At 48.7% G+C, this 15,795-nt stretch overlaps 1 protein-coding gene across 1 annotated transcript in view; it reads left to right on the plus strand.

Moving 5' to 3' along the window:
- LOC125944425 (uncharacterized) overlaps positions 1 to 15,795 on the plus strand; it is a 44,796-nt gene that overhangs the window by 21,073 nt on the left and 7,928 nt on the right. The window contains exons 9-13 of the mRNA XM_049664900.1: positions 1,109 to 1,136; positions 2,970 to 3,344; positions 6,701 to 6,860; positions 7,431 to 7,744; positions 11,339 to 11,651. Coding sequence (XP_049520857.1) covers positions 1,109 to 1,136; positions 2,970 to 3,344; positions 6,701 to 6,860; positions 7,431 to 7,744; positions 11,339 to 11,651 — 1,190 coding nt within the window. The remainder of the gene's footprint in view (positions 1 to 1,108; positions 1,137 to 2,969; positions 3,345 to 6,700; positions 6,861 to 7,430; positions 7,745 to 11,338; positions 11,652 to 15,795) is intronic.

The following is a 15,795-nucleotide window of genomic DNA, read 5'->3' on the forward strand; positions in this document are numbered from 1 at the left end:
ACATTATCTCTGAGGCCATGCAATAACGTAGACGGTACTCTTCAGCTAGAGGCCGCGACCCTTCCATAATGTTTCCTAAAAAAATTACTGGGTGGGAATTCAACTACGCGGTAATGACAGGAATTCATGGAGGCGTCTACGTGCTTCTGGCTTCAGACGTTCTCGTTGCGGTGTTTTTATTGCGAATTGCGACACCAATGAGGCCTACTACACAGACTTTGTAGGTATGCGTCTGATGAAAATAATGGGGGTTACAATTCCGGCGTCTCAAAGCACTAGCCAGCTACCAGGGAAGGATGTGAGAAAACTGGCACGGGACGCGTCCGCCAGACGTTTCAAAGAGCGACCTTGGCCCGAGAGAAGCTTTCGGCCGACGGAGGCTGAATGGTTAGAAGAGCATTGGCGTGATGTGCGGGAATGCAGAGGTTCGATCCCCCCATCGGTGAAGCATTTCTTTATAACATTGCGTGTCCCTCACTTTAGGAGTATATAATAGAAACCTCGAATCAGTGATCGCGTCACAAGCTCGTAAGAGGTATCAGAGGCAATCGAAAACTCGTAAGAGGCATTCGAGGTATAGAAACGTCACTTCGGTAATGAGTGTGTGCAAGGTCGCTCGTAATGCACGGGCTCGTAGCTGCTACCACATTATGTACGCCATCGAGTACTTTAGGAGCTAACAGTGCAAAGTTGTTTTTAACGCATAACTTTTTCTAAATTTTCCGGAAATCATAGTTTTCTAAGTACACGAAAGCAATAAGTGTCTGCGGTCCAAGATAATCTTCGCGAATCAATGCATTTAAAACGCAATACCTTGTTGAAAATTATTAATTTGGAAAGTCACGAGGCCGTTTGAAGCCAGAACGGCGAATATGATGCAAATCCACGTACTACCCATCATTGGCATGCCAACTGAACCGCGTAGTTGCAGACTCCGCGCATGCGTAGAGCGCTATACAGAGTTCCTTGTAGTTTTTATCAAAAAGCTATGCTTTCGCTAGTCGAGCTGGAGTGCCGAGTGTAGAGACCTTATAGAATACGGTGGTCCTAGCGCTAGAAGAACGTTGGCTCTGCTCCAACTTAATGAACTTTTTTTTTTTTTGCGCAGGAAGGAAGGAAAGTCTGCACTCGACAGTGTAAGTAAACTCAGATAATTTTAGCGTTTTTGATTCAGTCGCGTACGTCGCTGTAGAAAGGCGAACGCGTGGCTTCGCACCACCTTCGTACTTGTAAACGACATAAAATCGAGGCGCTGCTGTGAGCTGATAACGTTTGCTACATGGTTTGGACAAATGCTCACATTCTACATCGGCATGCTCATTTCAGCTATATACAATACACCCCTGTTGTTTGTGTTGTGGCATCGTATTCGATCGCCCACTTTCGAGGGCACCTTCGCTTCTCGTGATGTAACGTGCAGCGCGACTGCCTCACGTGGAACGACGGGAATTCCGTCAGTAGCGCTTCGACCATAGCAGTTTCCCACAGTAATTACTAGAGGGGACCCTTGCCCTGCTACCGTGCAGTCACCAAGGACATGTATGAATAGCGGGGGAACGGACAGGGTAGATCGAGGGTATACAATCCGAGCATCCCGAAGAATCCACACCCGAAAGTCCACCGTCTGTTACAAATGAATACTCGACTTTGTTGGCACATTACAGCGAAAGCAGGATACGATATCCTCCTCCGCATAAATCGCTCACGAAGGCAACGGTCACTGATTGGAGACAGCTCCCGACAGGAACCTTCCGCAATTGAAATTTACTCAGTGAAAACGTACCCCACCAGATGCGCAGCTAACCGCGCGGGGTGCGGTCAAAAGCCCATCATATTACACCATATGGGAATGCCGACTCATAACAGATGCCCCCAAAATCATGAATCCAAGTGCGGAGCAATGAGATGCACTGCTGGCCACCGACCGCTGCGAGGACCAAATTGGCCTCGTGAAGCGAGCACGCAGGGGAGCTGAGGCCACTGGAGCCCTGTACAAAGGGACCCACCCCTGCTCAACCCAGTCAAGAGGGTCCAAGAAGATCCTGATGGACTACCACAAAAGACCCTGTAAATAAATGTTTTTGATGATGATGATAATGAAGACGGGAAGAATGATGGTTAGCACAAAGATTTGTCTGGTCTTCGTGCTCGTGGCTTCAGACGTTCTTGTGGCTTCGTTTATTAAGCTTTATCATCCTTCCTTGGCATAACTGTCGAAACAATCTAGGGGAGAGAGAGAGAGAGAGAAATAAACTTTATTGTTAGATCAGGCTTCTTCGACTCGAGCCCGCCGTGGTTGCTCAGTGGCTACGGTGTTGGGCTGCTGAGCACGAGGTCGCGGGATCGAATCCCGGCCACGGCGGCCGCGTTTCGATGGGGGCGAATTATGCGAAAACACCCGTGTACTTGGATTTAGGTGCACGTTAAAGAATCCCAGGTGGTCCAAATTTCCGGAGTCCCCCCACTACGGCGTTCCTCATAATCAGGTCGGGGTTTTGGCACGTATAACCTCATAATTGAATTTTTCTTGGACTTGAGCCCAAAAGTGGGTGGCCTCCTCCTCTGTCCAGGGGGCCATGGCTCACTGCCGCCGCCAGAGCCCTTCAAGGTCTTGCGTCTCAAGCAGAGCCTCGAATTTGTCTAAAATAACCTGTATTTTTTTTAATGCAGAAAGGCAATAGGACTCTGCGAACACGCCTAATCACGCTAATTGAAGTGTTTCCGCTTGTCCATGTGTCCGTGGCGTAATGTTTTCAATAACGGGCTTCTCTGCTACAGGTCTTGTGTTCGTTTTCTGCCGTCGGACAATCTTATTATTGCTTATATAATTGTTTATCACGTAGTACTTTCTTGAGATCGCTGGAAGAGGCCTTCAACATTGCGTGCCTCTTCAGAGGATTCCGTCTCACCTGACGCTATTCTCCGATATAGAGTTGCCTTTCTCTTTCTTGCTTTTTGGCATTCACCAGTGCGCGGAACATCTTACTGCGCAGCAGCAGAGCGCGTCGCCTGCCCCTCGAAGCGGCGTACCGGGCTGCTCCACGCAATCCACGCCTTGCGCCGAAGTGATTTCCAACCGCTCCGTGAGTGCATCGCCGTCTCCTTGCAAGGCCGGCACAGACCAGAAGGGCGCTGCTGCGTGTCAGAAGCAGGCTAGCGCTAGCTGCCTTAGCTCGGGCGCCACGTCCACCTTCGAGCAATCGGTGGTCAAGAAAACTGTCGCCTCGCAAGGAACCAAGGAACAAGGAACCAAGAACAAGGAGGAGGCTGTCGAGCGGACCGCTGCTGACGGAGGTGCCGACAAGGGCAAACACGAGCGGGACAAGGGCGGCGCCGTCAGTTCGGTAAGTAGACCTTGCCGACGAAGTTTATGAAAGCGCGACCTAGGAAACAAGTGGGAACGCTGTTCTTGCCATTACATTGTGATAAGTGTAACAGCGAATGAGAGAGATAAATATTGATTGGTTGTCAGCGGAAAAGAAAGCTTGCTTACCGCGCCGTAGCGGTCTAGCACGCGACTGACACCTGAACATCGGTCAACAGCGTGGGGAACTGTGGAGGAGAGAAGGTTAAATAACGAAGATAGAAAAGAAGAGAGTGCTCGGAGCTGGCATCTCTGTTGGCATAAGCTGCCCCGCCAGCGCTAAGGGCCCTCAATAGGAACGTGGAACGCGGCAAATCTCGCTAGGCCCGCTACCTCGCTTGCGCTGTTCCCGCGGTGTCGAGTACATTAGGCATGCCGTCATACCTGTCCATTCACCGAAGTTGGCCAGGCTATGATGTGCCAACAGTGAATGAACCTAAGGGAAAAGAGGCGGAGAGAGAGAGAGAGAGAGTATCTGCCGTCAGACCTCGATATAACGAACCTCGAGTTAACGAAATTGGTGATGTAATGAACTATTTTCATTTCCCGATCTTAGTTGCATTGAGAACTGTGTATTTTTTTCTCGCGATTTAACGAAGTAATTTCGTGACACGGTTTTCCGATTTAACGAAGTTTTCGGCCATTTCAGGCATGTACTTGGGGAGCCTGGATGGCTAGTAAATCTAGCAAAAACGTATAAAAATGTCGGCCGAGGCAAAAGTTACTTAAAGTGTCCTTCCGCATGAAAAGTTTGAACGCCAGAAATGCCGTCAAAGCGCGTGCGCCGGGACGCGGCAGGCAGGAAATACCGCTGGAACATTTGTCGCGTTAGTAAACAACTTGCAGAGGCCTGTTCTGCTCTTGCGGCTGCTGCTGACGGAGCTGCCGCGCGGGCACCGTATCTTGACAGCAATCTGCTATGTGGCCGAAATGTGCGCACGCGGGAGCCTCATCTTCAATGCGATCTGCGATGGTTATAAAGCGCCCGCGCCGAGTGCCGGTAGCTTCGTATGCGTTGTGCTTTCGACGTTCGCGTTGAAGCGAGACGAAAGATAGCACGAAGGTCAATTTGCCTGCTGCTGCTGGCGCGCTTTCCCACTCCAGCGTTTTGACGAGTTTCCGCGGTCATCGCGCGAGATGCGTGCACGTGACACCATGCTTGTTTTTTAGTTAGGGAATATTTACAACTTTAGACGGCCGATAAAACTACTATCTTTACTTCGTAAGCTGTTTACCAATTTGCTATCGCAATTGGTGCTTCGCCTTTCGGGCGAAATTGCGACTTTTTTTATCCAGCAGCCGTGTTCCGAGATACGGTGTAAAGCGTTCGCTCGCGCTGTGACAGCGAGTTCGTGGCTGGTCATCGAGTCACCGTTAATGTTTGCCTGAGCGCGCGTGACACCGATAAAGATAAAGCTACGAACCTTACTTCGCCATCAATCATCCGCCTTTCTGGCGAAACTGCGATTTTTCTTCTCATTTTTTTTTAGATACGAAAATATACGTCAAAAGATACGAAAATACGTATCTTTTTACCCTTTTGTTTTTAATTTGTGGACGTCGGCTGCGGATACTAAGCGCGGTCCTGTCGTCCAAGATTTACTACGCCGTGCGGCGCAACACACGCAAATCTCGGTCGCTGTGAGCTACGTCGATGCATTGCCCTCGGCGCTATCTGCACCGCACGCGCTATTATATGGCCTGTCCTCCTTGCGATTTATTTATAAGTGCTTACTAACAATATACTATCTACCAGCAATACTCTGGGGATTTGTGAAGTTGTTTTTAATGCTGAAACAGTAAAACCTCAAATGAACGAAATTCGCGATTAACGAAGTTTTTCGCTGCAAATACAGCTTCGCTATATCGAGGTTCGACTGTACACCCTTCCTTCAGCACAGCCTCTATAGTCCTGGGATCTCGGGAGTCTGCCTATAGTTCTACCAGCCGTCGCCCAACGCGTGCTAGCCAAGCCGGACCTGTGCCAATCGGGGTTGTTTTGGTGGGGTATTCTGTACGTGTCCACCTATAGTCGCCTGTCTATTTCGAGTTAGGAGGAGACAAGCGCAGACAAGCGACAAGACAAGCATTTATTGGCGTACATTTGCCACTTGACAGTATCTATCTATCTATCTATCTATCTATCTATCTATCTATCTATCTATCTATCTATCTATCTATCTATCTATCTATCTATCTATCTATCTATCTACTATCTATCTATCTATCATCTATCTATCTATCTATCTATCTATCTATCTATTATCTATCTATCTATCTATCTATCTATCTATCTATCTATCTATCTATCTATCTCTCTATGTATCTATCTATCGATTATCTCTATATCTATCTATCTATCTATCTATCTATGTACGTCTGTGTGCTCTCACGGTCGTTTTCGTTAACTTGGTAGGTAACATAAATTGACATAGTATGGCAAGAGTGCATGGCGAACATAAATGATAGGTCATGCACATGAATGTCAGACACGTTGTGTCATTTTTAGGTCACGAAACAGCCGCCATACCTCTTGGTGGCTCTCATGGTCGTTTCGTTTAACTTCGTAGGTACCAAAACTAGCATCATAGACAAGCGTGTATGACAACATAGGATGCATAGGGTCATGACATGAATGTCATGACATGCGGCAGTCATTGTAGGTCATGAATAGCCGCATTAAAATGACCAATGACCTAGTGAAAAAATATTAACACTCAAAAACCACTGAAATGTGTTCGGACGTGGGTACTTGAAGTTTTTTCACTAAAGGATGATGGTAGAAGTCATAGTCATGACCATGATTCAGCAAAAATGACAATGACTCAGCGAAAAAAAAGGTAAACACTCAAAAACCAATGGAATGCGTTCGGATGTTGTACTAAGTGAAGGAAAAGGCTAAAGGTTGATGGTTGAAGTCATAGTCATGAACATGACTAAGGTTTTCGCGTTGAAGTCCCTTAGGCGTAGCTAAATGGACTCCTGAGGACTCATGTCATGAATGTCATGACATGCGTGTGATGTAGGTCATGAAACAGCCGCCTACGTCTTTGGGATCTCATGGTCGTTTCGCTAACTTGGTGCGCTCCCCGCACACTGCTTCGCATAACATCGATTACCCCACGGCGTGGGATCTGCCGGCTCTTTTCATCGTGGAAACGTAGTACGCGATTACCATGCACAATTTATAACCTGATAGCTACTATCTTACACATGCCAGCATCTGTCGGGAATGCAGCTATATACATCGCTAGTTCGAGTATTCCGAAACTATGGAAAAACCTGAGTCTCACATGACTCCGTTTATTGGGTAACCACTCTATCTACCGTTGACAGACATCGAAGAAGAAGAAAAAGCGCTCTCGGCACACCAAGGTGCCGCCCAACCCCAATGAACCAGCCACGGTGGCATCACCAAAGCGCCAGCGCAAGCGAGCTCACATCGGGGACAAGGAAAACGTCATCGAGATTTCCCGAGACAACCTCGATTCGAAAGGTATGAGTGGGTTCGCCCTTACATCCTGAATGTTGCTAGCATGCACGCATCACTGCTGTAGGGCTGGGCTATTATATGTGACTTTCGAGCTCGGTTCATCACGTCGCCGGGAGTGTACTTTTAAATGTGTTACGCTATTTGCTAGTACATTCGTGTATTGTGTTACGTAATATGGCGATTGCCATGAAGTTCCGGTAGGTGAAACGTTTATATTAGTTGTGTCCATGCGCCATGTCACAGTACTGATTGCATGCGAATGCCGCAACATATTTGTCTGAAGACGCGCTGAATCATTGGCACGTGCTGCGCATTATTTGTTTCGTTATGCAAGTTTTATGAAATCGTTCCTTTTTTATTCATTTAGTGTCGTCCGGCGCGAATGGAGGAAGGGTAGCTGCAAGGCCTAATGCGCAACAGCACCACTGTTGTATATATATATGAGCGTGTGTGTGTGTGTGTTCCTTTGGGCATCACCATCCATCGATGCGATCGAACATCAAGCCAGCCATACTATACTAAATGATATATCGCCGGTAGAGACATGTGCTCGAGACAAGTCTATACTTCCAGCCGACCCGGTATCGGTGACGCCGACTTCGCCGCTGGTGTCAGCCGTGGCGTCGATTGCGTCGTCGGTGACACCTGCCTTCGAGACGACGCAGTCTGCGACGCCGGTGCCCGTCGGTGGAGAAGCGGCAGCCGTGGACATGCGCCGCCCGTCCATCCTGAAGTTGCCTCTGCGACCCAAGGGTTGGGTGCCAGGCCTGCGGTACGGAGCTCAGAGTGGCACCACCGGGCTGCGCAAGTTTTCGACGGTCGAGTTCGGTCTGGCGCACCAGGTCGACATCGTGGACGACGAGCACGAACAAGACCGAGAGGAAGAGGTGAGGCGCTTGTGCCGCCATCGTTTATCCAGTGATCCCCAGATTCCCGGGTAAAGCGTCGCACGCGCACGTTGGGTAAACGCCACTCGCGAAGCTGCGCTTCCTGGATGAATAATTCCAAGAGGCTGTCCTGTGCGTTCTTTGGCTCGGGCTGCAACATACCTATAGGAAGAACATACTATACGAAAGGAATGCGGTTATTGCTCAATAGGGAGGTCTTTCGTTACACGGTGCAGAATATCACCAAGGCCCGAGAACTCCCGTGTAAGGTGCTCCACGTTTGCTCGTTCTAAATTTGATTTTCTTGAAAAGCTTCAAAAATTCCACGAAGAAAAAAACAAATCACCTGTCTGCCTTTGTATTCTGAGCACGTGGCGTGTGGTGTCACTGATCAGCGTTCTAAAAAGATTGAAAGCCACAGGCATATCTAACGTCATGGATCTCACTGAGAAGGACTGCATTGATGAGTGTGCTACCGATTCGAGCTTGAAGAGCGCAGTATTGACAGTGGTGAAGATTAGGCAAGTACCAGGTTCGTGGCGTGAATGCCTGAACAAACAATGCATTATAAAAAACAATAGGATCCTCTCCTTTGGTATACAAACGGATCACATTGATTAGGCGTGGCCGGAAAAACTTGATGGAAATGGCCCGAGCCGGTGTAAAGGCCGCACCTAATCAAGATCGCGAAAAAAAAAAAAAATAGTGGCCCTTATACGAGTATATGCGGTATTCTCTATATCGAACTCGTTTCACTTGTACCGGTGTCACACGGCGCTCTTTCGATCACGATGGAGCCCGATCAGGATGGAATTTCTCGGTCAGGATTGCCCTGCGGGAGGGAGCTAACCGAGCTTGAGAATTTCATCGGGCTCCATCGCGATCGAAAATGGCCGTGTGATATCGGTATTACTGACCCGTACGCATGGGAGGCAACTCCTTTCCCGATGCACTTTCGCGGTCGCTGTGTTGCTCCGATACTGTTGCGACATTGCTCTATGCAATCTCACTCATAGAGAAGCGCCATTCATGGTTACGCCGAGGAACAGGCACAAATTACTGCCTAATACGTGCAGTTTCGTTTTCAATAAATGTATTCCTTTCTGGCTTCTTTTCTGCAGTGGAAATAACATAATCGTGTATACCGAATGTACTGCAAAACCTCGTCGAAGGTTGTTATAGGCGAGTATGCCTATATTTGAGTACCTGATATATTGAACTTTCTTTAGCGCATAAGCCTGTTCGTTATAACCGGGTTTGATTGTTAGATGCGTATATAGCCACCGGGCGCTTGAGCTTTCTACGCCGACAGCAGTGCTAGTTCGCCCAATTTATAGGGAGCGGAGAAATCGCATCTTGTAGGATTGTATGAGACGCTGAGCTTTAGCGATGCCCTCGAGCCGTCGTCGATCTCGAGGTAAGCGTTACCACAATCTGTGCATACTCTAAAATGCAGTGCATGCCATTGTACGCGTTCGAACGCTGTCGCTCCAGCAAGCCAAGAAACGGGCGCGCGTTTGCTGCTGTCATCTGCAGCGGCAGTCTAGTGGCGGTGGCGTTGAGCGGCTAAGCGCGAGGTCTCGGCCGTGGCATCCACATTTCGATTGGGGCGAAATGCGAAAACTCTTGGTTTATTGTGCATTGGGTCTGCAATAAAGAACCTCAGATGGCCAGCAATAAATGATCCATGGAGTACCCCGGTTTAGGCACGCCAAACGTCAGAATTCGAAATTTAATTATCTGTTGCTGTTTATAATGACCTCTCGGTTCCGTAGCAGTCCAAGTGACTGGCGTCGGCGGATTTCGTGTAGGAAGCCGAAAGAGCCGCCGCCACTAGATCTGGACAGTGCCCGGAGCCTATACTTGAACAGCGTATCCAACAAGTTTCCAGTAAGGTTCCCCTACGTTTCTGATTCTAACAAATTCGAACTGTTCGAATAGTCGTCATTCATTGTGTGTTTCGGTGGAGTGAAATCTTTGACGCACAAGTGATTACTAACACTAAACAAGTTTCCAAAAATGTTAAAGCACGTATACAATGGGTTTCAACATGATTCAAGAGTTCTAACAACCATCATTGCAGTATATCGTCCGACTGATGAACGGGTTTTGACGCACGTATGTTTTACCGCTTTAGCACCAGTTACGGTCAGCCACAAAAGTTTGCGGAACACAAGATTTGCAAATAAAAAACAAAACAAACCCAGTACATCCTAAGCGCGCGCATGGCTCATAGTTTAAAGGTTCAGCGGCGTTTTAGGTAAAGCACCTAGAGGGCGAGGCAATGACAAGCGCTAATTTTGTTCAGCAACAATTCATTTGAAACGTTTTAGAGCGCAGCTCTTAGGCGCCTAGCTTTGCTGCGTTGAACGTGGACATCGGCGTCCCTCAGCGTAACCGAGCGAACGAGCACAGCGAAGGATGGTAGTGCGAACGCGCAGCGCCGCGGGGTTGAAAGACGGCGATAGCGAAGAGAGCTCGAGGAGAAAGCGGAGGAGGAAGGCGCAGTGGGAAGCATGAGGAGCAAAGCGGAGGAGGGGAGTATGACGAAAGGGTGAGGAGGGAAGCATAATGCCACACGAGACGTGCTCAGCGGTGGCTAAATGAGCTGCCCGAGTAGCTCATCTGCCACAATATGTCGCGAATTCAAAACATGTGCACCTAAACAAGTGCGCTCAAAATTTGCATTAGGGAGTATATCGTAATCTCTGATTCTTTTTGTGTCGCGTGAGTGTTCTCGCCGAAGGAAAATCGTAAGAGGACTGTATGTTAATGATTACGTCGCTACCAACGCGTTACATTGGCAGTTAAATATAGAATACGGTAGGTCATTGCAGGATCAGTGTGTGGATAGCCGCCTATGTAGTGTATGCTATCTGGTTTATCTCTGCGTCACAATATGTCTTCACGAGAGTTAACACATCTCCGTTAACCCGCTATTCCACAAACGCTCATACGCTTCAGGAGAACCTATAAATTTCTAATACCTGTGTCAAAAACCGGCAAGTCCGGCACAATAGGTTATCTTGGCAGAGTTACAGTTCTAGCGTTGCCGATACCACATGCCATCCCGGCCGCGGCGGCCGCATTTCGATGGAGGCGAAATGCAAAAACCCCCGTGTGCTTGCGTTGTAGTGCACGTTAAAGAACCCCAGGTGGTCAAAATTAATTAATCCGGAGCCCTCTACTACGGCGTGCCTCCTAATCAGAACTGGTTTTGGCACGTAAAACCCTAGAAAGAAGAAGAAGATACCACTTGCCACCGCCAAAACATGACAGCCGCTTATCGCGCTTGCGCAGTCCCTTGCAGGAAACACGGCTAGCGGCTAGCGTAACATACTCTATACTTGCGTCGGTCGGTCGCCAATGAGCGGCTCACCGTAAAATATTTTACGGTGAGCACACCCTTACACTCAAAAAGGGTGTAAGGGTGCGCGTTAAACATTGATTTACACCCTCATTCACAGTTAAGGCCGTATACTATTTTGCAGTGTATCCCTCATTCACACTTAAGGGTGTAACTATTTTGCAATGCACCCGCCAACACTCGCAGTGCACCACATGCAACGTCATGGTCTGCCTCTGTTCATGTAGGACCGCGAGCGCCCCGAAAACCTACTCCGTACGAGGTTCTCCGCCGACGTGCCGGTCAAGAGGCCGGACGCCGCCGCCGCCGCAGGACCTCGGGACTCCGGTGGACTGACGGACAAGGCGGCGGGGACGAGCCCGGCCACTTCGCCTTCGTCGCCGATAACCAGCGAGAGCCGCACGGCGTCGCGCTGCAAAGCGCGGCGATACAGCGTCGCCGTGTGCGTAGCGTCGCCGAGCGGCGTCGCGATGACGGAAGCGGAGTTGGCGCAGCGAAGAGCGCTCGTCTCCGCCAGGCGCCAGTTCAGCAGCAGCGCAAGTAAGCCGATGATCGGGTCACGGTCGAGCGGTCTCGTAGTCGTTGACGGTTGCGATGGTTTGAAGTTTGAAATTTGTTATTTCAGGCAATACAGTTCAATTGCCCACGAGCCAATACTAAAGGAGAAACTTTTTCTCTCCTGACTGGGCCTTGTCTCGTAGGGCGTTACAGCAGCAGTGGCTCACAATGAACTATACAACGATTAAAACCATTTGCGGACGTATCAGGCAGACATAGTACAAGATTACGCAGAAGCCATCGAGGACAATTTTAAAGTAAGCGAAACGAACGAACGAACGAAACGGAACGAAACGAACGAAACGAACGAACGAACGAACGAACGAACGAACGAACGAACGAACGAACGAACGAACGAACGAACGAACGAACGAACGAACGAGCGAGCGAGCGAGCGAGCGAACGAGCGAACGAACGAACGAATGAACGAAGGAACGAACGAGTGAGTGAGTGATGAGTGAGTCTCCGCATCCTCTCTCTGGCCCCTCCTCGCAACTCGGTTGCCCTTCGTTGCTCGAGAGCACACGTACTCGGCGCTTTCCGCGAAGAACGAAAGAGCGAGCGAGTGACTACCTCCTCCTCTTCTCCCTACGGCCCCTCTTCGCAACTCGGTTACCTAAGAGCACCAACCCTTTCCCTCGGTGCGTTTTGTTGATCTCCTTCTCCCAAGTCCGACCGCTGTCGTACATACCACGAAAACCGCCGAATGAATTAAAGAAAGCTATCCGCTTTAAAAAGTCATACGTAAATAACTTAATTCACTTGATTGAAAAATCGTTGAACGGGACAAAAGAAAAAAAATACACCATCTTCTCGTAGGGGAACCCTGAGTAGTATGCGAAGCAGCCATGTGGTCGACTCAAGGTAGTTTTATCAGCTGTATAAACTTGGACATGCAGCAGCACCAGCAACGCGCAGAACTGTTGTCGACGCCGTCGGCGTTTTTCCCGCGTTCGCACCGAACGCGCGCGGTGTTGGTGACCCTTGCCGGTGCCTCTGGGGCGCCTACCGTCGCCTCTCTAACCTAAGCTGCTTCGCATTATCGGCCGCGGAGCCGCAGGTGTTGCCATTCGTTGCGCAATCCGGAGAGGAGAGGAGCGTCGGAGAGGAGAGGAGATGAGACAAGGAGAGGAGAGAAGGGGGAGGAGGATGCGCATGCGCAGTAGGGGTGTGGACGCCGCACGGCGGAGGGAGGGAGGGAGTGACATAGCCCCGACCATATCTAAAATGCTTCGCATCTAAAAATATTGTTCATCACATGGCACAGCAATTTGAACACATAACCAAACAAGGTGTTTGTTGCATATGACCAGCCGACTGCAAGAGTGCTCTGGCGGCGAGCTTTACATCCACGACCGAGCACTCCCTCGCCAGGAGGGCTCGGTCTTGAGTTGAGCCCGCAGTACAGGATGTGTGGTGTGGTAAAGCGTTGCCGGTGCTTTGCAATTAGTACAAGCGCATGGATATCGCGCGGCATACGTCGCGTGATATAGCATGCGATGTGGGAAAGGTTCATTGAAAAGCGGCAAATGGCCCCGTGGTACATCGACCGTCATTTTTAGACAGCAGTATTACTATTTTGCACTATCGGCCCACGATAACGGCCAGATAGTAGGTAAAAAAAAGAGAAAAAAAAAAACTGGGTTGAATTCTCCAATAATGCTCCGCATTGAAGCCGCTGACGTGTTTCCGTGCCCGACCTTCCTCTGACGAGCGGCTGTACGTTTGGTTGTGCGTTTGTACGTTTAGCCGGCAGATCCCACCCTATGGGAATCGATGTTATGCGAAGCAGTGTGCGGGGAGCCTACCAAGTTAACAAAACGATATTGAGAGCACCAAGACGTGGACAACTGTTTTATGACCTGCAGGAGACGCATTTCATGACATTCATGTCATGAGACCTCAGGAGTCCCTTTAGCTATGCCTAAGAGACCTTAAGGCGAAAGCCTTAGTCATGCTGATGACTATGACTTCGACCATAAACGTTCAGCCTTTTCCTTCTCTTAGTAATCACCTCTGAACCCATTTTAGTGGGTTTTAAGTGTTATTTTATCGGTGGGTCATTGTAATTTTAGGCGGCTGTTTCATGACCTACATGGCACGCATGTCATGACATTGATGTCATAACCTACCATTTATGTTCGTCATACACTCTTGTCATACTATGCCAGTTTTGGTACCTACCAAGGTAACGAAACGACCATGAGAGCACCAAGACGTAGGCGGCTGTTGGGTGAACTAAAATTACCCGCATGTCATGACATTGATGTCATAACCTATCATTTATGTTCGTCATGCACGCTTGTCATACTATCCAAATTTTGGTACATACCAAGTTAACGAAATGACCATAAGAGCACCAAGACGTAGGCGGCTAGATAGATAGACAGATAGATAGACAGATAGATAGACAGATAGATCGACAGATAGATAGACAGACAGATAGATAGATAGATAGATAGATGATAGATAGATAGATAGATAGATAGATAGATAGATAGATAGATAGATAGATAGATAGATAGATACTGTCAAAGTGGCAAATGCTCGCCAAGAAATGCTTCGCATTTAAAAAAGGGAATAGCGGTAAAGGGGTGCGCAAAAATCTGACGCAGTTATTTGTCGGGAAATCTAGTACTGACTGCGTGCTGACGCACGCGGAAGCTCTATGAGCCATTCATTGGCTTACGTGACGGACAGATTTAATTTTGAACCAGCAATTTAACTTCGAAGAATCGCAAGGGGCAATGGCGGGCGAATGCTGCTAAAGGCTCATTTACACTAGGCCGACACGACACCGATCTTGGTCTGCCGAATGTTGGCCACAGCACTTTCCTTCCTTTAAACCGTTGGCCAGAGCGTTTTCCGTCCTGTGAACTGCTGTCGCCAACAGTCGGCCGACCAAAATCGGTGTCGTGTCGGCTTAGTGTGAATGAGCCTTAACCACGCCGCCGATCAAATTCTGGGCTTGGAACGCAAGCGACAACATCGACTAGCAGAGAATCGTACAACGCAACTGAAGGAAAAGTAGAAGGAAAGGGAAGGACAAGTAGGATGAAAGGGAAGGTAAAGTAGTAGCAAAGGGAAGGAAATGTAGTAAGCCTGGTACACACACGACAATCTTCGCTTACCCCCATTTTCTCGACAGGGGAAGGGCTAGTGATTTAAAAAAATTCCGAGAGCTAGTGATCTAACGATATGAACTTCGCGCTTCTGTGCACAATGGATGTGGGTTCGACTCCCGGCGGTGACGGTCACGTGCCGACATGGGCGCGTAATGCTGTCGTCTAACGAGCCTTCAGGGCGCTTTAAGTAACCCCATGTTGTCGAAAAGTACGCAGAAAGGTTCTCCTTCTGAAAACGTCCCTCGCGAGCACGTTCCTGATCACACGCTTGCAAAGGTTACGATACGCTATACACCCAGCAAAATAAAACAAGCATAACACACCCAAAATACTGTCACTTTACACAGCGTCTACTTCGTCTAGTGAGAGCAGGACCCAGTGCCAGCGAACAAGGCGGACTCCGAGGGATTGTTGTCGTTACAGGCTTTCAAATCACATCGTTCTTGGTATTGCTGAGTACAGAGGAGGCTCCGGTTTTCTTTAGACTCGTATCCACGATTTTGGACGCGACCATTTCCCACAATCCCAGAATCCACAAGCCAAGCCTGCCTGGCCCACCGCGGCAGAGAGCGGCGTTTTAAAGCGCAGAAGATGCGAGCATTATAAACCTGGGTGACAAAGTAGGTGTGCGTAAATTCCGCGAAGATGCAAAATACGCGAGTGAATGCGGTATCTCGACGTCGGTGTCGTCATCAGAATTCGTTCCGTGTGAATTTAGATTGCGGAAACACCATCTACGATTCAAAATTTGATGTGTGCATGGCGTAAAGCAGTTAGCTATAAAGGTAATTAGTAATTTTTCTTACACAATCGGAGTTCGATTTCTTGTGTGACTGATATTTGCGTCCTAGAAAATAATCCGGCTCAAGAAGTAGATTTGGGCTAACTGCTCTGATACAAGTGGTTTCCAAGAATTTTATTACCTAAAAGGTCCTATAAATGCTTGCTATGTAGTCTGGTGTAGCTTGTTCAGTACGGCTGAAATGTCGCTCCATAATGTC

The sequence above is a fragment of the Dermacentor silvarum genome, chromosome 3 (genome assembly GCF_013339745.2).
Source record: "Dermacentor silvarum isolate Dsil-2018 chromosome 3, BIME_Dsil_1.4, whole genome shotgun sequence".
NCBI classification, from domain to species: Eukaryota; Metazoa; Arthropoda; class Arachnida; order Ixodida; family Ixodidae; genus Dermacentor; species Dermacentor silvarum.